Raw genomic sequence first — 24467 nt, forward strand, 5'->3', positions numbered from 1 at the left:
ACTTTTTTGATCTCCTCAGGGGAAGTTTGATATTAATTAAAAAAAAACAAAAACACGAGTCTGTCCCGTCCGAGACCAAGTTGAGTTCAAGTCATAAAGCATAAAGCTGTGAAGTCTGAGATGAGACCGAGACCTTCAAAATGCAGACCCGAGACCAAGTCCATACTCGAGCACTACAACCATCACTTGAAGCTGAACACTGTTCCCCCATTTGTTCCTACCTGCTTGTCTCTTTCCGCAGCAGTCACGGCGCACTCCAGCTCGTCCAGGTCTCGTCTGAGGCTGCCACACTCGGCCTCCAGCCTTTCCCTGTGGAGGGCCAGCTGGGCCGAGCACGCCTCCTCCTCCTCCAGACGCTCAGACAGGCCTGACACCTGCAGCTCCAGCCCACACCGGGCCTTCTCCAGCTGGGCACAGCGCTGCTCCGACGCCTGGGTGCTCTCCTGCTCCTGGAGGTGGACAGACAGCACAACAGATGCAGAAATGTACCTCTGGAGGGGAGATGTAACGGGCAGTGGCAGGAAAGAAAAGAAAGAAAGAAAGAAAGAAAGAAAGAAAGAAAGAAAGAAAGAAAGAAAGAAAAAAAGAAAGAAAGAAAGAAAGAAAGAAAGAAAGAAAGAAAGAAAGAAAGAAAGAAAGAAAGAAAGAAAGAAAGAAAGAAAGAAAGAAAGAAAGAACGCTATAGAGGTTGCACTTTTAGGGGGAGGCTGAGTCGGGTAGGACAAGACCGAGCAAATTAGCAACAGATTAAAGGGATGAGAAAAGAAAGCGGGGGGTTGATAGAAGAAGAAAAGGAGCGGGGGCCAAAGCAGAGATAAAGACAGTTAAACCTAAATGTAGGGGATCTTAGCCCATGGCACAAGCCGGGACGTATCCCCTCTCAAGTGAGAAGCAAAGAGGACCTTTTTCCTCGCGAGCCTGCGCTTTCTTTTAAGAGGTGGCAGGGAAAGCAGCAGAAGTGACGTATTGAGGGGACTTGATAAGCAAGTTCCACCAAACAGCAGATCATTTTGTCAACCGCCGTCCATAACAGGAGTGAAAAGGCCTGGCCCTGGTAACGCTTATTTTCTTATGGATTAGACATCATGGGCAAGGCATTTGGAACGACCAAAACACGTACCCAAGTATGCGGGCACTAGCAAAAATGTTACGTGATCACATTTCCATCTGCATTTATTTCCATAAATGTGCCTGGCTTTTTGCTTCTCCGCGTCGTTTCCTTTAAGTCTTTTCACATCGTTTCTTTTGCTTTTGTTTCTGCTGAAGCTATTTGCACCTTTTTAACACGCTTCCCTTCCGCCTATTGCACAGACGTTAACAGGTATGTACCCATGACAAGTCCATTCCCAGATGCACACCACACATCCCTAAAATAATATACCTAGATACAAGTGCAACACACACACACACACACACACATACACAGCGGAGTTACCCACAGCTGCTAATCTGTGCTCCAGTGTGGCGCTATAGCTGTCCCAATCCAGTTCCTCTGGTTCTGGTTCTGGGCCAAGTTCCAGCTGGTTCCCATTGGTCTCCTCAGATTCATCAGAGAGGGAGTGGCAACGCTGCCGGCACCTCACAGACATCTTCTCTGATCTGCAGCCAGTCGTGATGCACACAGTTTTCCCAACTGTGTGGTAATGTAATACTTTACCTGCCTAGGCAGTGTACTGATACCGCTTCAGTTTGATGAGAGACTTAGAGCCAGTGCTGTCTTACAGCTGTCTCTTCCCTTGATTGGCTGACAGCTGTTCTGGTTGTTCCAGGTGGGTTAAGGAATGAAAAACGGCAGTAATTCACTCATTGAGGTTGCTCCAGTCGGCACGCTTCCAACAGGCCCCCTTTCTCACGATATGCGTAGAGTTCATAATCTTTTGACTCCCTCGGTCTTTGTAATCTGCCTGCCTCTTTCCCTAAACCCTTCTTCCTCCTCCCTCTTCTTTCTCAATCAACGTTTCCCCCTAGTTCATTCAGAGTACAGACGTGTGATAAAAATCCAAACAAGTCTTTATTTCTTTCTCTTCTTAGCCAACCTACGCATACAGCTGTCCGCTATACAGTGTCCCTACAGAGCTAGCCATGACTTAGTCCGCTCCATGAGATGGCCTCAACAGCAAAAACAACCTTTTCTCCCCGCTCCGCTCTCCTCCTCCTGAAACAGGTGTCTCTCCCCAGTTGACAGAGATCCAAAAGTCTCCCAGCGGAGCGGTGGCTGGGTGTCGGATGTCGGGTCATGAGAGAGAAGCCTTTGGCGCTGTGCGGTTCTTCAACATGAAGGAGTCCATCAAAGCCCTCAGCCACCACCATACAAAGTCAAGGGGGCAGTATTCCAGAGACAAGAGTGACTTTTTTCCTCCCCTCTGTCTACATTATAATTGACATAAAGGTCTTGCGTGCCCACGCCCACATAGGCCCCACAATGCCGGGGCATTCATCTTGGCAATGACAACGAGGCACATTGTGCTTTAGATCCAAGAGCAGCTGATTTCCTTGAATGAAGCCTAATGGAGCTATCAAGACTTAGACTAAGCAGTCCATATCTAAAGAAAACATCGGGCCTGATGCGTAAGGATTCAGTGATGTGTGGTAGAATGGGTATTAGGTGAAAAAAAGACATCTACGAAGCAACAAAAAAAAATGCAGCTACTGCAGAGACACTGCTTCCTTGACTGTCTGATTGTCGTCATCGCCTCAAAGATGAATTCCAGTACATTTTTGTACTTCTGAACCATTTATTGTGCTTGTGGGAACAATGGATCCACAACAGCAAAATGACACATAGCCAAGTTAGCATTTAATCTAAAACAAAACAGTTTTGTGAGGGAGGATAAGCATTCTGCCAATCCCACTAACCCATGGAAGACATCCAGCCACCAAAAAAAAAAAAAAAAAAAAAGAAAAAGAAAAAAAAGAAACGTTTTCTGAGAATTCAATATGTTTTATTTTGACAATGTGGTCAAAGTTCTTGTGTGGACAAATGGCACAGAGAACTCTGTTCATGTCTATCCAGTAAGTCTCCCACATGAACTAGAGAAAACAGAGACTTTCAACATGCCAAGACTGCTTCTCCAGACACCACACATATCCAACACCAACACGCTCCTATCTGACAAGAGGGCTGCCAAACAATCCCATTTGTGATGTGAAAATAAGAAATCCTATTAGGTAATGGATTTGGATTTGACCAAATCAGTGTAATCTAGGCACCCATTTAAGAAAGCCTTTTTTTGCCATGTTCATTTTTGGCATTGAAGCTGCAATCTGTAACATTTCTCTATCAGTAAATCATTATTTATGGTGGAGTCAGGTTCCACAATACTAGCTGGCATCTTTACCAAGGTTAGAGACACTTCTCAGTCTCCAAGTACCACCGCTGAATTTTTTTTGACCGGGTAGGACGAACACTGGTGCAGTGACAAACCTCCTGGAAAAAAGATTAAAATATGATGCCAATGTGTCGATGCTTCTGTCAGACAGACAGCCAATATAACTGTAGAACAATGTGACAAAACATAGTTTTATTAAGTTTTGACTGCTTGTGTTAACTTTCGTCCGAGGATTGCATTTTTACTAGGGTGACTATTAACTGGCGAGCTGACAGCACACGAGCCACAATGGCTGCTACATCGTGTTTGTGGGCCAAGAATATCAGTGTCAACAGGTCTATTTCTCTCTGGCTCCTACATCCAGCTATGTTGGAATGCCGTTCAATTGCATCGATTGTCTGTCCCAACAGAACTGTCGCATCATCATTCCTTTCAAATGGAGAAAATAATGCAAAATCATTGGGATTGCATCTTAAAACCGGGAATATGGCTTTATTTCAAGAGCAAAAACAAAATTTAATAAAAGGCAAAGACGTTAGCTTTGCCCCACTTTTGAGTGCTCTTGCACGAATTCCTTTTAACACCAGAAAAACAAAGTAAAATTCAATAAAAATTCTGGATTAGGTCAGATAAAGTCTAGATTTATTACAAGTACTGAGTATGCTCAGTGCATGTTAGATAACCTAAAGTAAACTATTTTTTTATGTTTTCACTGCTATTCCTAAGTTTAAATTATTCTTTCATCAAGAGATCTGATTTACAGCTGAGAGACCATCATACAAGATAATGATTAGAGATCAGGCGATATCAAAGTCAGAAACATAAGTGAAAAATCCCTGCGGTTACGCAGATGACTACTTTCCGCACCAGATACAGTAACATCCTCTGTTTGCTTGCTGCCTTGCCAAATGTAACCTGTATTCTAGCCTCTGAGATATCATTGGCAGCTCTTTGAGACGCTCTCAGATAAGCCGGCATTTAAATGGCAGCTGTCTCGGAGGATTTTAAAGGCAAGATGAGAGACGTAGGAGGGAAGGAGAGGTTAACTGCTTGATGCCAGCCTCTGGTTGTTTTTCCCCTGTCAGATGTATTTATCATGAAATGCTGTTATGAAAAGAGTTAAATATTGAACCAAAAACACTCATCAACAAAGGCTGTTGTATAAAAACCAGCTTAAAAAAATCCAAATTCATTGTGAGGCCAAGGCAATAATACAACAGTTGTTTGTAATCAAGCAATCTGATTGGCCAAGAGCCGTGTGTTATTTACTATAAAATTACAGGCGTCACATCATTTCATCTGTATTATTCCACTTCTAATAGCTGATTTAATCAATATTGAAGCATTAGCTTATCTGATGCTAACGCACATCCTACAGCACATACCTTCTTTAACTGCACAGATTAACATAAACCAGCTACAATAATTCAATATCTGAAAAGATGCAAGCTAGCTAGTAGTGATTACTAATGTTGTGTTCATGATGTTATTTATTTTATTAAGGTTGTCGTTTGTAGTGTTACAAAGCGTTCATTTGCAGGTGTTAGTAGCTATGCTAGTATAAATGCTAACAAAATTTGTTTCCATTTCATTGTTTAGAACGTAACACTGTTATTTGGTTGCATAGCCATGAGCCACTGGAGGTGGAACTACATTACTTGGTGGGAGAAATTGCAAATATTAGAAATATATAGGCTTATCTTAAACTTTGGCTGTGTCTCAAACCGCTCCTTAGTTCAGTAAGTAGTGAACTGCCGAAGGAGTCAGACATGTTCTAAGGTGTTTCAATGTCAAAATTGTTTCAGTGCACTGGAAGTTCAGCTCCATGGAAAAATTCCCAGAATACGCCATAAAAAACAGTATCTTTGCTCACTATCTGGAAGTGATCGAACGCTTCTTTTGATACAGTTTTTTCTGAGCTGAGGCGAGATGGAAGATGGGAGACCAAACCAGTATTGTAATGTAAGTACATACATTTAAAAGCTTGTACAGTTTATTCTTTATTTTTCAATACATTTAACATACATATTTAACCTTAAGCTTTTTCACAAAACCTGGGGTTTATTTAGGAAAGCATGTGAAGAATATAGCTAGCTATAGCTGACGTTACCAAATAATTGCAAGTTTGTTCATGAGAGACCTAAGGAATGGTCATCTCATGTAAAACTTTTATCTTCTTCTTTCGGCTTGTTATGTTTCCCAGATAATTAATAATTGATTGATAACTGATGTTACGTTAATACAACGTGCTGCTTTGGAATCGTGTTGCACATAAATGAGTCATCTGGGTGTCTCAATGTTTACTGACTCAATAACCTAATCCGTGCTTGAAATCCAAAGCACTGTATAGTGATTCACTACCTACTGAACTAGAACACAGTTTAAGACACAACCTGTGTAAAACCGTTGTATAAAAGCAATGGAATACTTGAGATTCACGTTATTGTGAATAACATCACCGCTTTGATGACCTACGGCAGTGTTTCTCAAACTTTTTTTCTTGGGACCCACTTGGTGAAAATGACAAACCATCACGATCCATTTCACATTAGGGCCTATCTATAAATTGTGAGAAGAGTGAATTTGTGCATAAATGAACATTCCTGACCACTTTTGCTGTCATTTCCACATCACCTTGTATTATCTTGAAAAGGTAAATCAGCCATTTTGAAACGATATATGTTTGATAAATCACAACTTTGTTTTATGCACGTGTTACTGAAGACATATACACGTTAAAATATTTTATAAGACCAAATAAATGCAAACCAATAAATGCAAATAAATGTGGAGTTAACAGGCTAGCTCATTGTTTTTATTTCCTCTCATCACTAAAACATACATATTTTAAACACTATAAATGAGACCAAATAAGTGCATTTAGGTAGACTTAACAGGCTCATTTTTTTCCTTTCTTAAGTAAACAATTTATGCTAGCCTTTCATATTAGATTCAATGTTATAGATGTAATTATTAGAACAATACCAACATTCACTACTATTAAAAACATGCTTCTTGTTGAAAGTTTTTTGAAATGCTCATGCCTATTATCAGAACAAGCAGGTTTGTGTTTAAGTGCAGCTATTGTTATCAAATAGTCATCAATTCATTAACCACATCAGGTCTATTCCACATCAAATCTCATTAGGCCCATTGTGTGCTATTTACTTATCCTGAGTATTATATTTTTAGGCCTACTCCAATTATCCAATTGTGCATATTAATTTTACTTACACATTGCTAATGTGATAGGTGGGCCCGCTAGCTTTTTGGTATTGCATTCCAGTCCAGTGTACAAGAGGAGAACGCAACATGCATATCGGGTGAAGTGTTCATTCCATTTCTGGTGGAAACCACGAGTGTGGTAGAAATACCAAGCTTTTCCTCATGTGGCTCAAAGGTGTACTTGCAGATATATAAAGCGAGAGTGTATGTTTATGTTTGCTTAAAACTCCAGAAATACTCATTGTTGAACAAAAAGAAAGGTATCTTTAGAATCAGCACTTTCCAAGGATTGCACAGTTCGAAAATATTTCAAAAACCAAGTAAAAAATTTGATTTGCAAAATTTAGTTTATTTTGTGGCGATTTGCTGCAGTGGCAGTGGATTTGCAGCAATTAATACACACATTGGCAAAGAAGCTTGATGAATGGATTGAAAATTATGACATTTGATAACTGCTCAAACTGAAGGATGGTGTGCCAATCATGATTTTGCAAAACATGGAGCCTCCGAAGACCAGCAATGGCACTCGCTGCATTGTAACTCGCTTACATGTCAATGTTATTGAAGCCACCATCCCATGTGGGCCGTATAAAGGAGAAGTCATCCTCTTACCAAAGATACCCCTTATTTCCTCCGACTCTGAGCTGCCCTTCTGGTTTTGCAGACTTCAGTTTCCCTGCAAGCTACATTTTGCAATGACCATCAACAAAGCCCAAAGAGAGACTTTTAAAACGATTGGAGTAAATCTTTCTGCTCCATGTTTCTCACATGGCCAGTTGTATGTAGCTGCCTCCAGAACTGGTAGTGCAGAAAGGCTTTCTATCCTAGCGCAAAATAGTAAGACACACAACGTGGTTTCCCTGAGGCGCTTGAGCACTGAGCGATTAATACACACATTGGCAAAGAAGCTTGATAAATGGATTGAAAATTATGACATTTGATCATTTTCGTTAATAAGATTCATTTAGTCAACATTCGTTTACCAAATGTATCATACCATAAATTATCCTATATTTCATCATCGATTATATCGTAAAGATTGGATCGTGTTGGTTGTTTTGGTGAGAACATTTTCCCCGGGCAATGCCGGGTACCTCTCCTAGTCTTAAATAAAAGACTAGAAATTCTACAGATATATTTGGTGACCCAAATAAAATCTCCTGTGACCTACCTGTGGGTCGCAGCCAAGTCTCTGGGAATGACTGATTTATGGCATGCATCATTATTCATGATTCAAGAAGCTCTCTACTTTTGTATGAAAAAAAGCACAGCACTGTTATTGCTGCCACTCTTGTTTTAAATGACATAATTTTGGCGTTGGATAGAAAGAAACACTGTGTAGCTCTTTCTATTGATCTTTCAAAGGCATTCAATACAGTTGATCATGCATTGCTTTTCAAAAGGCTACATAGTATCGGATTTGATGAAATTGTTTATAAATGGTTTCAGAGTTACTTTATGAACAGACAACAGTGTGTGGATATTGTAAATGTTAAATCTGAGTTTGTGCATATTGCAAAAGGTGTACCTCAAGGCTCAATCATGGGGCCTGTTCTGTTCACTCTGAATACAGATGATATTTTTTCTTCTGTAACTGGCTGAAATATTCATCTTAATGCTGATGATATATTTTGCACTGCAGTGCTGATACTGTACATTCTGCCGTTAAATCCCTTCAGCACTGCTTTATCGATTTAAAAGTTGCACTCAAGAACAATAAATTAGTTCTTAACGCTGATAAAATTAAATGCATGCTTTTCACCAGAGCCAAAAATATTGATCATGATAATCTCATTGTCTACTAAAAATGGTACAAATATTGAAAGATTCACAGAATACATGTATCTTGGAATTTGTATCAATGAGAAGATAACTTTTAAATATCATGTGTCTAATCTGGTGAGCAAATTTAGGAAAAACAGGTTTCTTCTATAGGAATAACACAGGTTTTCCTCTGCATTGTAGAAGGACACTTATTGAAGAAACTTTTCTATCAGTATTGGATTATGGTGATATTTTATACATGCATGCTTAAGCTGCGACTCTGAAACTGTTGGGCACTACTTGTCACTCTGCACCAAGATTTATTACCGGTGATAATTACAATATTCATCATTGTGAGCTACATACTAAGGTTGAGAGGCCCTCTCTCTCTTTATAAGGTGTAATAAACACTGAGTTTTATTTATTTATGAGGCCCTTACTGTTTTTTTTTAACCCCTTACATTATTTTGTTGTTGTCTTTTTAAAACAGGCCCCTATCGAATACACTCAAATGATTGGATTACATTGCAGGTGCCGGCTGCTTTCACTGAGCTTGGAAAATCCAGGTTTTCACACTGCACCTGCAACCTGGAATAACATGCAGAATATTATAAAGCTTATCTCATTTTTACCCTTAGGGCAATTTAAGTTTTTAACTTTTCTTATTTCACTTCCAACTGCTCTTGTTTTTAGCTGACTCATTTGCTGTGAATTTTAATTGCTTTATTTATTCTTAAGGTTTTAATATGTTAGTATTTAACTAATTTGGTTTTTTATTACTTTTACTTTTTTATTGCCACTTTTAATCTAAGTATCTTATTTGTGTTTCTTGGTGCCTAGGATGTGTTGTTTGTGTTTTTGCTCAGCTCTATTGTGGAATAGATTTCTACCTCAATATATTTCTGAGTCTAAATAAAGGTTGAATTGAATGAATATGAGTGTAGTCTCAAAAGGTCAAAGCTGAAGAACTTACAGTAGCTCTCTGATTAATCCCTTGTTAGTTTATTCAGTTTATTTTACAATAACTTATCCTAGAAGCCCCCTGAAACAGTCTGCCCCAATGTTTAGCTTCAAACCCCAATCTCAGTGATTTTCCCATCCACTGATTTGCTTCTTTCTCTTTGCCAGTCAGTCTGCATATTACATCCTTGTTTTCCCTTTTACTATCCCCTCTTTACCTCTCTCAGCAGCCTCATTCATCTTTCCCTCTCTTTCCCTGCCAGTCCTTTGTCCTGGAGCTTGTCTTGAGCTCCAGAACCTTTTCGAGCGAATTCAGACTGAAAGTTTTTCCACATGATAAAACTAGGGCATTTGGAAAGCTCTGGAGGAACGCTTAGCATTTATTTCCCATTAGCAGTAATTGAGGTATAAACAGTGTACTTTTCTCTGTTTATATCCTCAAGTCCTGAAGAAGCTCGCAACTAGAGGCAGCCTATTTTTCGTTTCATTGGTCAATGTACTATTTTATTGGAAAGTGCTGACTAGGAGGTTGATATCGGTCACAGGAGGTTATAAGGACTCAAACAATAATAAGCCCCAGATAGATCATTCTATAATACCCAACACAAAACTCTCTCTCTCTCTCTCTCTCTCTCTCTCTCTCTCTCTCTCTCTCTCTCTCTCTCTCTCTCTCTCTCTCTCTCTCTCTCTCTCTCTCACACATACATGCATTTGTTTTTCTGTACTTATGAGGACCCCTACAGACTACATTCATTCCCTAGCCCCTGACCTTAACAATCAGAACTACACATCTAACCTTAACCCTTGCCTTAACCTTAACATAATTCTAACCTTAACCGTAAACCCAAGTCTTCACCCTAAAATAGACCCTTAATGAAGTGAGGATTGGCCAAAATATCCTCACTTCCAAAAATGTCCTCAATCTTACAGTTACAAACTCATATTGAGGCTCACAAATACAGCTCAACAACACACACACACACACACACACACACACACACACACACACACACACACACACACACACACACACCGGAACGTTGACCTTACGGGGGAGCCATGTAGTACGGGTGAAAGAAAAAGCAGGAATCCATCTTCTCCTGATGACAGATGTGTGAGGTGTCCCCCTGAACCCCTCAAACCAAACTGACTCCAACCTCAGAAAAATGGGATAATGAGGAGAGGGACAAACTTCCCTTTGGAAAACTGGAAAGCGTCCTGCAGGCAGCAGGACTAAATAGACTCCAGTGAGAAATGTGACAAGGGGTCACATTTCTCACTGGAGTCAAATCAGAAAAGCTCCAAGGTATGAATTATGTTGGCTGACCTGTCTCCTCTGCAGATTAACTTCGTTATTTATAGTTGGCTGATCTAACAAGTGGGGGGGGGGGGGTGAAAATAAACTTGGCCCCAGTGCACACGTGGCAATATCAGTTGATTGATTTTTAATCAAGTAACAAAAAATGTGTTTTTTCTTTTTCTTTTTTTTTGCTAAAAATGAAAGAAAAGGGTCATAAAAAGGTTAAAGACAAGTTATAAACCTCAGCAGTTACGGCAGTATTTGGACTTGAAAGGCTTTATGGATGAGGTTTTTGGAAAATTAGGAGGACAGAAGCCTCGGTGGACGTCAGCAGACTTCAATTTGTCAAAGCCAGATATAGCATTAAATGACTGAGCGAGGAGGCCAGCAGCCCGACTCTTTAAGACACTTTATGATGTGTTTCCAGTGAAGCCGTCTGACTGGTCTGCTAAGCCACTCAGCATCAGTAATGACCAAGCCCCCCCACCCACCGGGTGACCCTGGAGCAAAAAAATTTTTTTTTTTTGCAAATGCTGGCAAAACCAGTGACACTCCACTCTCTTCTCCTTTAAACTCTTCGCCCCTGGGACACCGTCTCTCCAAAATGGGACGTCCACCGTTTTGAGAAATATGACAACCACTCCAACCAAACTGCTACTCTCATGAAAGCAATACTCGGTATGAAATAGTGCCTTAAAAGTCCTTTTGGGACCATTTGGCAGAAAATTGGTGGCACAAGAGGTGATACAAACTGTTGCATTTTTGAAATATGGTTCAAGGTTTTAATCTTTGCTTTATTAATCAATTAATTACTTTATTACTTTTTATTTTCTTTTTGTCTCATAACATCCATCCATCCATCCATTATCCAACCTGCTTATCCTGCTCTCAGGGTCACGGGGATGCTGCAGCCTATCCCAGCAGTCATTGGGCAGCAGGTGGGGAGACACCCTGGACAGGCCGCCAGACCATCACAGGGCCAACACACACACGAATGCACACGCACACACACACACATTCACACCTAGGGACAATTTAGTATGGCTGATTCACCTGACCTACATGTCTTTGGACTGTGGGAGGAAACCGGAGCACCCGGAGGAAACCCACGCAGACACGGGGAGAACACGCAAACTTCACACAGACGATGACCTGGGACGACCCCCAAAGTTGGACTACCCCGGGGCTTGAATCCGGGACCTTCTTGCTGTGAGGCGACCGCGCTAACCACTGCGTCACCATGCTGCCTATCTCATAACATGCATTTGTTAAATAAAGTTTTGATTGATTGATTGACTGATTGATTGGATAGACAGTGAGTAGCAATACGTATATACAATCTTTTGGAATTAAACCTTATCATCTATGACTGAGCACCGCACTGGATCGGTCAAGGCCCGGGTTAACAACGACCGCCATCGGCGCTGTGCCTTCACAGGGTACCGATGGAAACTATCAAATCCGCTGTGGCGAGCTCTGGGAAACAGGGAACAAGCCGAAAAAAGAAGGAGAAGATCTATGACCGAGCACAAGTGTTAACATGAGAAACAGGTTTCTTTATGCTTGTTTGCTTTTTTTTAGTGTTATATTGAACGTCAGGTAATCCATCACTATTCTGATCTTCCCAAAAAAGGGGGGGGGCGTGTCAGGAACCGTTCTCCCTCCACTGAGCTGATCAGTCAGAAGCATGCCTCAGGCACTGCTGTTCAATCATGTGCCATGGGGGGCTGTGTGTACAGAGTCTTTCTGTCCAACCCAACACCACACACACCAGCTGATTTTACTTGTTAGTCCTCACCTGTCTGGTTGAAGGTGTGTTATTCGGTGAAATCAGCTGGTATAGTGATGGGTTGGAAGGAAAACTTGGATCCATATGTCTCTTAGTGGCACATGATTGAACACCACTGCTCTGCACCATATACTTTCCCAACAAAACAAACTAAATTTAAAAAAAAAGGATCTGCTGGAGATGGGTCAACACAGCAGTAAAACCCACGGAGAGAAGAAGCACTACAACAATCTACAACAAACCCACTGCCATGGTCACTGCATCGCTTCCCATTCCTCCCTCACCCTCCCTTTTGCAAGGGTATCATTAGCCACTTAATATCATCCACCCGGGGTCGGCATAATGACCACGTTCAAAACCCCTGACTGAGCAGAAATTCAGCCTTGTCATGCATAATCACCATGGGAAATCTCAAGAATCGAGTTGCTGAAAGAAAGAGAGATTCTGAGCTTTTTCACATAGAAACAAATGAGCGAGAGAAAGACGAGAGAGAGAGCGAGAGAGCGAGAGAGAGAGTGAGAGAGTGAGTGAGTGAGTGAGAGTGAGAGTGAGTGGAAGAGGTTCAAAAGGGAGCCATGCAGACGGACGGACGGACGGACCGAGCGTTGAATTAAAATGTTATCAGGGACTTACAGCTCGGTACTTAGTAGACACCTCATTCTTTTCCTTGCTGAGCTGGCGGTTCTGCTCCTCCAGCTCTTGGACCCTGGACAGCAGACGGTCACTCTGCTCTATGGCTCTCCTCAGCTCCTCTCTCTCCCTCATCCCTGCCTCCTGTGTCTGAGTGCACTGCTCTAGCGACAGAGACGCAACCTGGAGCAACGTGTACACACACACACACGCATGCACGCATGCACGTACACACACACACACACACACACACACACAGCCTGATTTTTCAGCCTGGCTGACTGTCTGGCTGGCTCTCACTACTGTCTGGAGTCTGAATTGCCACCCCCCCCACCTCCAACACACACACACACACACACACACACACACACACACACACACACACACACACACATACACACACACACATACACACACACACACACACACACACATACACACACCCCTCCAGTGCCATTTAACACGTCTTCACGCACAAACACACACACATGCATGCCTGCATTCATGCATGTACATACTCACACACACGCACAAAAATGCATTTAAGCACATTTCCAATCCTAAGCAGACAAACATACATACGTACATACATATGTACATACATACATACATACACTGTCCTGTCTCCAGATGGGCCTCCCACTGGTCCTCCTTCACCAAAACAATATAAGATTTGCCTGGGCTGCTGCATGTTAACTGAGCCCTCTGGAGTCATAAAGGAGAGCAGTTGCCTCCCTCTATTTGCACAGTCTGGCCGAGAGTAACGCACCCCTCATGCATCCACAGGCAGCCGAGAGGGGCGAGTGTGTTACGAAAAGCATTATGGAGCATGTAAAGAGGGCAAACTCCAGCTGCTTATACAGTAGTGAAGGCATCAACAAGTGTTTGTATGTGTGTTGTCTTGTCTTGTCAGTGATTTTGTATTCTCATCAATCTATGTACACTACCGTTCAAAAGTTTGGGATCACATTGAAATGTCCATATTTTTGAAGGAAAAGCACTGTACTTTTCAATGAAGATAACTTTAAACTAGTCTTAACTTTAAAGAAATACACTCTATACATTGCTAATGTGGTAAATGACTATTCTAGCTGCAAATGTCTGGTTTTTGGTGCAATATCTACATAGGTGTATAGAGGCCCATTTCAAGCAACTATCACTCCAGTGTTCTAATGGTACAATGTGTTTGCTCATTGGCTCAGAAGGCTAATTGATGATTAGAAAACCCTTGTGCAATCATGTTCACACATCTGAAAACAGTTTAGCTCGGTACAGAAGCTACAAAACTGACCTTCCTTTGAGCAGATTGAGTTTCTGGAGCATCACATTTGTGGGGTCAATTAAACGCTCAAAATGGCCAGAAAAAGAGAACTTTCATCTGAAACTCGACAGTCTATTCTTGTTCTTAGAAATGAAGGCTATTCCATGCGAGAAATTGCTAAGAAATTGAAGATTTCCTACACCGGTGTGTACTACTCCCTTCAGAGGACAGCACAAACAGGCTCTAACCAGAGTAGAAAAAGAAGTGGGAGGCCGCGTTGCACAACTGAGCAAGAAGATAAGTACATTAGAGTCTCTAGTTTGAGAAACAGACGCCTCACAGGTCCCCAACTGGCATCTTCATTAAATAGTACCCGCAAAACACCAGTGTCAACATCTACAGTGAAGAGGCGGCTGCGGGATTCTGGGCTTCAGGGCAGAGTGGCAAAGAAAAAGCCATATCTGAGACTGACCAATAAAAGAAAAAGATTAAGATGGGCAAAAGAACACAGACATTGGACAGAGGAAGACTGGTAAAAAGTGTTGTGGACGGATGAATCCAAGTTTGAGGTGTTTGGATCACAAAGAAGAACGTTTGTGAGACGCAGAACAAATGAAAAGATGCTGGAAGAATGCCTGACGCCATCTGTTAAGCATGGTGGAGGTAATGTGATGGTCTGGGGTTGCTTTGGTGCTGGTAAGGTGGGAGATTTGTACAGGGTAAAAGGGATTCTGAATAAGGAAGGCTATCACTCCATTTTGCAACGCCATGCCATACCCAGTAGACAGCGCTTGATTGGAGCCAATTTCATCCTACAACAGGACAATGACCCTAAACACACCTCCAAATTGTGCAAGAACTATTTAGAGCAGAAGCAGGCAGCTGGTATTCTATCGGTAATGGAGTGGCCAGCGCAGTCACCAGATCTGAACCCCATTGAGCTGTTGTGGGAGCAGCTTGACCGTATGGTACGCAAGAAGTGCCCATCCAACCAATCCAACTTGTGGGAGCTGCTTCTGGAAGCGTGGGGTGCAATTTCTCCAGATTACCTCAACAAATTAACAGCTAGAATGCCAAAGGTCTGCAATGCTGTAATTGCTGCAAATGGAGGATTCTTTGACGAAAGCAAAGTTTGATGTAAAAAAAATCTTATTTCAAATACAAATCATTATTTCTAACCTTGTCAATGTCTTGACTCTATTTTCTATTCATTTCACAACATATGGTGGTGAATAAGTGTGACTTTTCATGGAAAACACAAAATTGTTTGGGTGATCCCAAACTTTTGAACGGTAGTGTATATAGCGAGAGTGTATGTTTGTATGTTCGCTTAAAACTCCAGAAATACTCATTGTAGAACAAAAAGAAAGCTATCTTTAGAATCAGCACTTTCCAAGGATTGCACAGTTCGAAAAATATTTCAAAAACCAAGTAAAAAATTTGATTTATTTGTGAAATTGAGTTTTGTGGTGATTTGTGGCACCAGCGGCGGATTCACAGCAATTAATGCACACATTGGCAAAGAAGCTTGATGAATGGATTGAAAATTATGACATTTGATAATTGTCATTAATAAAATTCGTTTATTCGACATTCATTTATCACATGTATCATAACATAAATTATCCTATATTTCATCATCGCTTATATCGTAAAGATCCGATCGTCTTGGTTGTTTTGGTGAGAACATTTTCCCCGGGCAACGCTGGGTACCTCCGCTAGTGTGTGTGTGTGTGTGTATATATATATGGAAAAAAACGTTGCATGAATTGAACCTGACATTGGCCTTCTGCCCAACTCTCTGTCTCACTTTTGGCCTTCATAGCTCCTTATCTTGAGCTGAACCTCAGCTGGATTCCTCAGAAGTATGCGGTGATCCGTCAAAACCAGCAGCTTTGAACACATCAAAGCCATGTTATCATGTACAATAATTACAATGGTCCTGTCTTCCACGTTTGGCGAGTCTAAGAAAGTGGAGGTGTAGTAGTCATCGCTAAAACAGTTGAGCCCCATAAAAACTTTTTTTTTTATGTGTTCTGGCCCCAAACTACCTTCGATGCCTTATGAGTGACATTTACCACCCACTAGAAAACTTTAAGGAGATTTGGAAAACCACACGAAAGTATTTCAAAATCATTTAAAGATACATCTCTGTCCGAGTAGCGTAGCTGTCTATTCCGTTGCCTACCAACACAGGGATCACCGGTTTGAATCCCCGTGTTACTTCTGGCTTGGTCGGGCGTCCCTACAGACACAATTGGCCGTGTCTGCGGGTGGGAAGCCGGATGTGGATATGTGTCCTGGTCGCTGCACTAGTGCCTCCTCTGGACGGTTGGGACGCCTGCGCAGGGGGGAGGGGGAACTGAGGGGAATAGTGTGATCCCCCCACGTGCTACGTCCCCCTGGAGAAAAGCCTCACTGTCAGGTGAAAAGAAGCAGCTGGCGACTCCACATGTATCAGAGGAGGCATGTGGTAGTCTGCAGCCCTCCCCGGATCAGCAAAGGAGGTGGAACAGCAACCAGGATGGCTTGGAGGAGTGGGGTAATTGGCCAAGTACAATTGGGGAGAAAAATTGGGAAAAATAAAAAAACCCATCTCTGTGATTTAAACCTTTTCTTTTTTTTTTTACGTTACTTGAAATATCCTGAACCCATAACACCCCACCCAGCCGGTACTGCAAACATTTTTTGCAATAATTTGACCCCCTAGTCTGATCACTAGCTGGTACAGAAGGTCAAAGGTTAAGAGTACACGCAGCTGCTAGGTAGAGCGGCGGAAGCAGACGGTGATGTCAGACTGTTGATGTTATGTACACATGTCACACAGAGAGACCTTGTTTGAGTCAAAACTCCCCACCACCAGCACCTCACTGCCTTCACCAGAGCACATGAGAGACAGAAAGCTCGGCTAAACAGGCCTCTGTTGAGAGGTGAGGCCCCTGACACATGCCTGTAAACAAGACGATCTTCTGTACACACCGTGACAAAGACTAAGTCCAGGGTTTTGCAGCGGAATTCAGCTCAGCGTGAGAAAATGGTATGCTTATTCTCCCTATTAACATATCCAAGATGGTAGATGGAAAACATACACAAAAAAACCAAATCGGCATATGGACTCATTGGTTAAGTATGGTATTGTGTGAGAAAAATCAAATTCTGCAGTCAGTGAGTCATTCGATTACTGGAATGAATTTTGCTAAATCCAGCAGTCTGTTCAGTGTGCCTACTTTTTTTTTTGGAGATACTTTATTGATCCTCGTGGGGAAATTACACTCTGTATTTAACCCATCCTAGCTGTGTAGCTGGTAACAGTGGGCAGCTGCCGTGCAGCACCCGGGGACCAACTCCAGTTTATCTTGCCATGCCTCGGTCAGGGGCACTGACAGGAGTATAAACCCTAACATCCATGTCTTTTTTTTTATGGTGGGGGAAACTGGAGCACCCGGAGAAAACCCAACACAGACACAGGGAGAACATGCAAACTCCACACTGAGGACGACCTGGGATGACCCCCCCCAAAGTTGGACAACCTTATTGCTGTGAGGCGACAGTGCTAACCACTGCACCACCATGTCGCCAATACTTAATATACTTAGTATTTTAAGTGCTTTAAGTGGATTCAAACAATGCACTATTCAATATACAAGTGCTTTTGAGTGCAATACAGTGCAGAGGAAACATTATTTGGGTATTAGACATAGCATTTGAGTCTCTTAATTTTTCTCAAGTCACACCATTTGCAACACAGCGCAACTGCTGACTGAGTGAGGCAACTGGTTCCGCTGCTTGTTGTCAGCAATTTGTTCATGATTGCACCCTTTCCAAGTCCCTAACCACCCAGATTTATACACTTTATAATGCAAAAGTTGCACTTTGTCACTGACCTAAATGCCATTACCTGGAACAACTAATGGGTCTTGCAGAAAGCAATTGTTGACCACGTGTGTTCCACTGTATGCCAAAGTCAGCCAATCTTTGCTTTATTTTTTTCCTCCACACCTAACAAGATTCTACAAGTCATTTTGGCTTAGCTATCAAAGCATAAATTTGTAGTTTCCCCGCCTGGAAAAACAGATGTGAGCTTATTTTCCACAGCAAGCTCTAACGAATAGGAGGTTTGAGAGAAAAAGCTGTATTACAGAAAGACAGGTAGAGCGTGCCTACGCATGTATACAAACACACACACACACACACACACACACACACACACACACACACACACACACACACACACACACACACACACACACACACACACACACACACAGATAAAAAGAAAAAAAACCTGTTGCTGCTTGAACCCTTGTATCTGTGCCACACCACAGGAAAAGAACTGTCATTAGCTGAGCTATCTAAAGCTAACCTCAAACAATGACTTGGCTCTCAAGACTGACAAATAATTTGTCGGAAAAATTGGACAGGAAAATGTGGCATCAGCTCCCTTAAGTGTCTGACAGTCATCACTGTGTTGTCCAAATACAATTTAGGGTGTGTGTTTTTAAACCGCTCGTGAGGCAATGCTTCCTGATCAGTTGAAACGCACAATATTTACCTGTCAGGGCAGGATTAATTGTTACACTCAATGTCAATATACACACTGGAGATCTGTATGGGCCAAACAGTAGAGCAATGATTCACCAACAGCATGATCACGGGGCTTAACATCATAAGCCAGCGGTGGTGTTGTGAACACACCAACTAACCCAAATGAACCGCTCTCTTTGACCCTGTTTACACTTGGTTTTGAAATGCCTTTTGGGTGATCGGCTCGCAAGTGGACAGCGAGACACACTGTCGTTTACACCTGTGTCTATCATGCGTCTCCAAATGCATCCTGCTGACCACTTGTGATCAGATTTCGTTACTCCGAAGAAGAAGAAGATTTCCTGTTACGTCCTTGTCAGGGACGCATCAGGACACATTAGTGTTTACACTACATAAGATATGTGGTCAAATGCACCCTAGACCACCTCGGCAAGTGGTTTAAGTAACCGGTTCACAAAACGTTTTGGCGGTCGTTTACACTTGTATATTTAGCACTGTCCACTTGTGAGCCGATTGCAAAAGACGCATTTTAAAACCACGTGTAAACGGGGTCTTTGTTACTGTACAATATGATGAATGGTAGCTACACTGTTGCTAAGTGTTCCGTGTTTTGACTTGAACCAGAGAGATGTTTGTCTAGTCAAACCCACAACGCAAATTGTCAAAACAGACACGGAAGAGTGCATTTCGGTGATTTATGCAGACTTGTCACGGTGAACCGAATTTAACAAGTCCCTCGCGATTCCAAAATATCACACCTTTTCCAAAACTTTTTCCAGACTACGTAGTAATCTCCCAAATAACGTCCCTCTCCTCCCATTCCTGAAATTCCTGTTCAGTGTGGAGGTAACAAGCAGATTAGTTCTATGATTGTTATTCCTCTGGTTTATTTGCACAGCTGTATGCCATCTCAACTCCCATCCACACCTGTTGGAGGCTGGAATGCTATTGGCTATCTCCTGAAGTCCTTCAAGGCCTTGCTGTTGTACAAAAACCCAGTCAACTGTCCGCACCACCCATATAAATGTCGAGCTCAACTACCTCGAAACTACACGATTTCCAGTGTGAAGCTCACAAAACAGCCTTGCAAGTTTAAACTTTACTCAGAGGTAATGTACTAAAACGCTTCCAGGTGAGTGGACTGAAGGGTGAAGCAGTCCATAGCCTGGCCTTTGGCTGAACCCTAGATCCGGGTCACGGAGGAACGCACAACCAGGCTTTGATCAACAAGGCACCTCACAATTCACTTACACTCCCCTGACGTGGAAGACAGACTGCGGAACAGGTACTATAATGGTGGAATATATATCATATCAATGAAATGATTGTTAGAAGGTAATTATACTTGGAAAATAGCTGTTGGCATTGTATACAGACTAGAGCTATTGTTTTTTTTCTCTCTGAAGCCCTAGTCGATGTGGTCATAACAGAGAAATGATGCCTAACATTATCGTGTTTAGTTGTCCTTGCTTTGTTAGCCAAATTGAATAGACTTAACTTTCTTGACATCACCGGGATTTCAGTCTGACTTCCAATTTAGCTCCTTTCAAATCTGCAGCGCGATAAAGATGGCAAAAGCACGCAGCAGTATATAATGTATTCTCTCTGACCTCTGAACACACTAAACTGTGGTGGTGACCCCTATACAGCATCATTTAAGATCTATATCATGCAGCCTTTCATGTCTTTGTTGGCAGGCATACCTGTAGAGGCTGCACCAGAGCAGAGATCTACATGTGTGTATGTGTTGGGAGAGTGTGAAACGAGAGAGACGGAGAGTGAGAGAGAGAGAGATGATGCGTAAGTTTGCGTCTATGCACATCCACGCTTGCATGAGTGCCTGTGTGCATATCTATGTGTGTCCGCAAGAGAGAGAGAGAGAGAGAGAGAGAGAGAGAGAGAGAGAGAGTGTGTGTGTGTGTGTGTGTGTGTGTGTGTGTGTGTGCGCGCATGGGTTGCTGCCAAGCCATCCCCCCAGAGTGCGATATGTGTGTATGTGTTGGGAGAGTGTGAAGAAGAGAGAGAGAGAGAGAGAGAGAGAGAGAGAGAGAGAGAGAGAGAGAGAGAGAGAGAGAGAGAGAGAGAGAGAGAGAGAGAGAGAGAGAGAGAGAGAGAGAGAGAGAGAGAGAGAGAGAGAGAGAGAGCGAGAGAGAGAGAGAGAGAGATCAGGTCAGGCTTCATCTAAAAGCCATGCTGGTTCTGTGTTGAAGAGAAGCAGTATGATGTCACACGTCATGGCCACGCCACCACACGCTAAAAGATAGCCACCCAGACAAAGTCCAACTCGGTTAGGTGAAGTTAGACCTAGCCTGCAATCTACAGATCAGTTCTACTAATCTATTGGAGACATCTTCTATCTTGAACTGGTTGGCATTCCTCGGTCTCTTTCAGGTACTCATCAGTGTTCACATTCCTCTCCTGTGTGCAACAGCCATGTTACAAACTTGATCAATAGATGCTGTCAACCATGAGAAAAAACAAAAAACTGTACAACCATCTAAACACACACATTAGCCTGTGCACACAAATAGGCTCACAGGCTACGACACCCCCTGTCGGATGAAGAGGGACCTGGTTCATTTCAGTGAGGGTGGGCCTGGAATGAGGAGGGGCACCAGCACCATCTGTGACATTGTGCAGCATGCCAGAGCACATGTGTACACACACACACACACACACACACACAGATGGGGTAAGTAGGCTGCATCACTCAGTATGAGAGCGACTACAGTTATGGTGAAACAGAGAGGGAGAAAAGCAAGGGATAATAAGCACTTAAAAGAAGACGAGGGGTGAGAATCACAGACGCAGAGAAGGAGAGACACACACGCGACACAAGTTGCAGTGAAAGGAGACAAGATGAATTATGTGCCAGAAGAAAAGTGGAACATCTTACGTGTGGCTTGCCGTGGAGGGCGAAGGTGGGTCGGTACTGGTGGAAGTCAGTCTGGATCACACACACTTTCTTCTCCATCCTCAAAGAGCGCTCCTGGAACAGCGGCCCATACTGTCTTCACCCACTGGGCTCTGGAGAGGAAGTGAGGGATCTGTGGTGTGTGTTTGTGTGTATGTGTGAGTCAGTGTGTACTCTCTGAGGAGGTGTATGCATGCGTGTATATGTGTGCGCGCGTGTGTGTGTGTATGTGTATGTGTCTGCATATAAACTTGTGTGTTAGAGAGAAGGTGCGTTAGTGTTGCATGAAAGTGTGTTACGCCTGCTACCTGACCCTGAGAGGAGCTGCGCTGCAAAGGAGGGAGGGACAGGACTGACAAGGAAGAAAGAAAAAAAAACACAAATGAGTTTGAACAATCACACACACACACACACACACACACACACACACACACACACACACACACACACACACACGTCCTCCCTTTCTCCTCCCCCCTGCCTAAAGCTACACCACCCACTGACAGCGGCACAACAAGGGGAGACAGACTTCCAGCCTCCAAAGGAATAATCTACCAAACCCAGTCACACCTCCCCTCAATCCCAATTTGAGTAAATTCCTCTACAGAGGGAACATTTTTGAACCGTTTTACAAACACAGCGTTCAATTTTGCATCTAGGATATGAAGAGCTCTGTTCCAAAACGTAACTCCATTTCACTTTCCTTGTTTCCAGAATCCCCTTAATCAGGCTATAAACCTCCAGACTCCGCTTCTTAACAGTAAAAGGTTTTAAAGGCGCTATAACAAAACAACCCCCCACTCCTCTCCCCACCTTCGCTCTCTTGGCTATTATTTCATCCCGTTTGGTTGAAATATTGATTTTTACAGTGTATGGTAGCGAATTCGGGGGACAACGCAACCACAGGAACTGCCGCGGCCGGGACACGAACCCGTATCGCCCGCACCGCAGGAGACATCGCTAACCGCTCGACTAAAGGGTCAGACCCGCCACCCGGCGGCCAGCGTGTCTACTTATCCACGCACGTTACAGTATAATTAGCTTATGAACAGCAGTAATGTAGCCAGCTCGGTAAGGCGCTATTTCTCCGAGTGTCACGAGTGACCTACATCCATGTAAGGTAATCGTTAGCTTGCTAGCTGTCCCGCTAACGCCGCCTACCAACACGCGCACCCGGCCGGACCGGCTTCCAAAACAAAGGACAGAGAAACCGGGGTTACGACACACACACCGGGAGTGTGACTTCGTGACGCCATTATTCCACTTGCTCTTTACATAAAAAATACTTGTTTGCTGCTATATTAATGTTCGAAACCTCGTTTCGAGTACTTAGGTAACAGCAATTTGCTAACGGCTATAACGTTACTCACCAAGAGCTAGGAGCTGGCGGTGTCATGGCAACACGATGCGACGCTGCAAAGAATCAATTGTGTGGCGACGTAAAATGCTTGACTATGGAAAATGTCTTGTGGGCCGAACAGGCCTAGCGTAGTCGAGGTTGACGTTGTCAGGGATTTTCTTAGTAGAAATTATTCTCAACCTGTGTTAGAGCTGTTTTCCAATTGTGAGTTTAAAATCTTGCCATCTAGTGGCTATCTTTGGTATTGCATGTAATTTAGTAATCGCACTTCCTTTGCAGCGTAGAAGAAGAGTCTCGGAGAGGAAGTCCCGCCTCCTCAGCAGAAAAGAAGGAGAGTGGTCCTGTGTTTTGATAGATAAAATAATCCTCAGCCATCCTCTTGTTTCTAGACCGTTGAGTGGCGTTATCAGTAAGTTTATCATTATCATATTACTGTTTTTGGTGAGTCGTTTTCTGTAATTTGTTCGAATTTGCTAATATTTTGTTACCATGTGTAAACATGCTGTTGGGTTGAACTGGGCATCGCATACTTACCTCATGCATCTATCTACCTGTATATTTTTTTTTACTCTCATACTTACCTTTGTCCTTACCTGCTTTCCTGCCAGTAGTGTATTACTGCATGTATTATTATTTCACTTACCTTTATTTTTACTGTACCCTTTTTCAGTTTCACAGTTCTTCATATTAAATCTGCCTAAAACAACTACTGCCTGTTCCTTGGAGAGATGATATGAAGATGAGTTTAGCTAACTGTGAAAACTCAGTATAGGCTCACTGTGAGGACACTGGGGAATAACAGTATAAAACCATAGAACTATTTTCAGCGTTTCTTGTCCTTGTGTCTGTCCTGCCTGTCAATCATCTAGCTATCTCCACATTAAGGCTTTATGAAATCTCCCATCATAGGATGGCTGCAGGGGGAGCGAAATCACGCATGAAAAGATGTGTTTACCTAGTAATAGGAAAAAATGACAGGTGATGATTCATTTGTTTCATCTAAACCAATGGAGAAGACAGGTAATTTGATTTTTTAATCACCCTGGCAGCGGGAAATCGAGTTTTTACCGTCTTATTTTCCAATAGAGGACCAGATGACTTGTCAGTTTCTGCCTTTATTTTTTTTCTGCAAAGCAGTGAGCGGATGTCAGCATGTGTGTAAGGCTCAAGAATGTGACCTTATACTCGTGAAAAGCACACTGTATGTCAGAGTCAATTTATTGTATTTTACTTGGATATACAGTAGGTAGTCTTTCAAAAATATTTTCATGCCACATCACATTTACGCCTATCAGATCAAAAACATCACACGCTACAATAGCTGGAACACGACAGCTAATTCAGCTAATGAGGATCTCTGCTCCACACTGAGCAAACTCAAATGAATTAG

The 24467-nt window shown here is 42.6% G+C and overlaps 1 protein-coding gene across 1 annotated transcript in view; it reads right to left on the reverse strand.

Moving 5' to 3' along the window:
- LOC130127186 (putative uncharacterized protein MYH16) overlaps positions 1 to 1589 on the reverse strand; it is a 36947-nt gene extending 35358 nt beyond the window's left edge. The window contains exons 1-2 of the mRNA XM_056296757.1: positions 1440 to 1589; positions 222 to 449 (exon numbers count right to left, since the gene is read on the reverse strand). Of these exons, the coding sequence (XP_056152732.1) occupies positions 222 to 449; positions 1440 to 1589 (378 nt within the window). The remainder of the gene's footprint in view (positions 1 to 221; positions 450 to 1439) is intronic.
- Positions 1590 to 24467: the final 22878 nt, after the last annotated feature.

The sequence above is a fragment of the Lampris incognitus genome, chromosome 17, assembly GCF_029633865.1.
Source record: "Lampris incognitus isolate fLamInc1 chromosome 17, fLamInc1.hap2, whole genome shotgun sequence".
Taxonomy (NCBI): domain Eukaryota; kingdom Metazoa; phylum Chordata; class Actinopteri; order Lampriformes; family Lampridae; genus Lampris; species Lampris incognitus.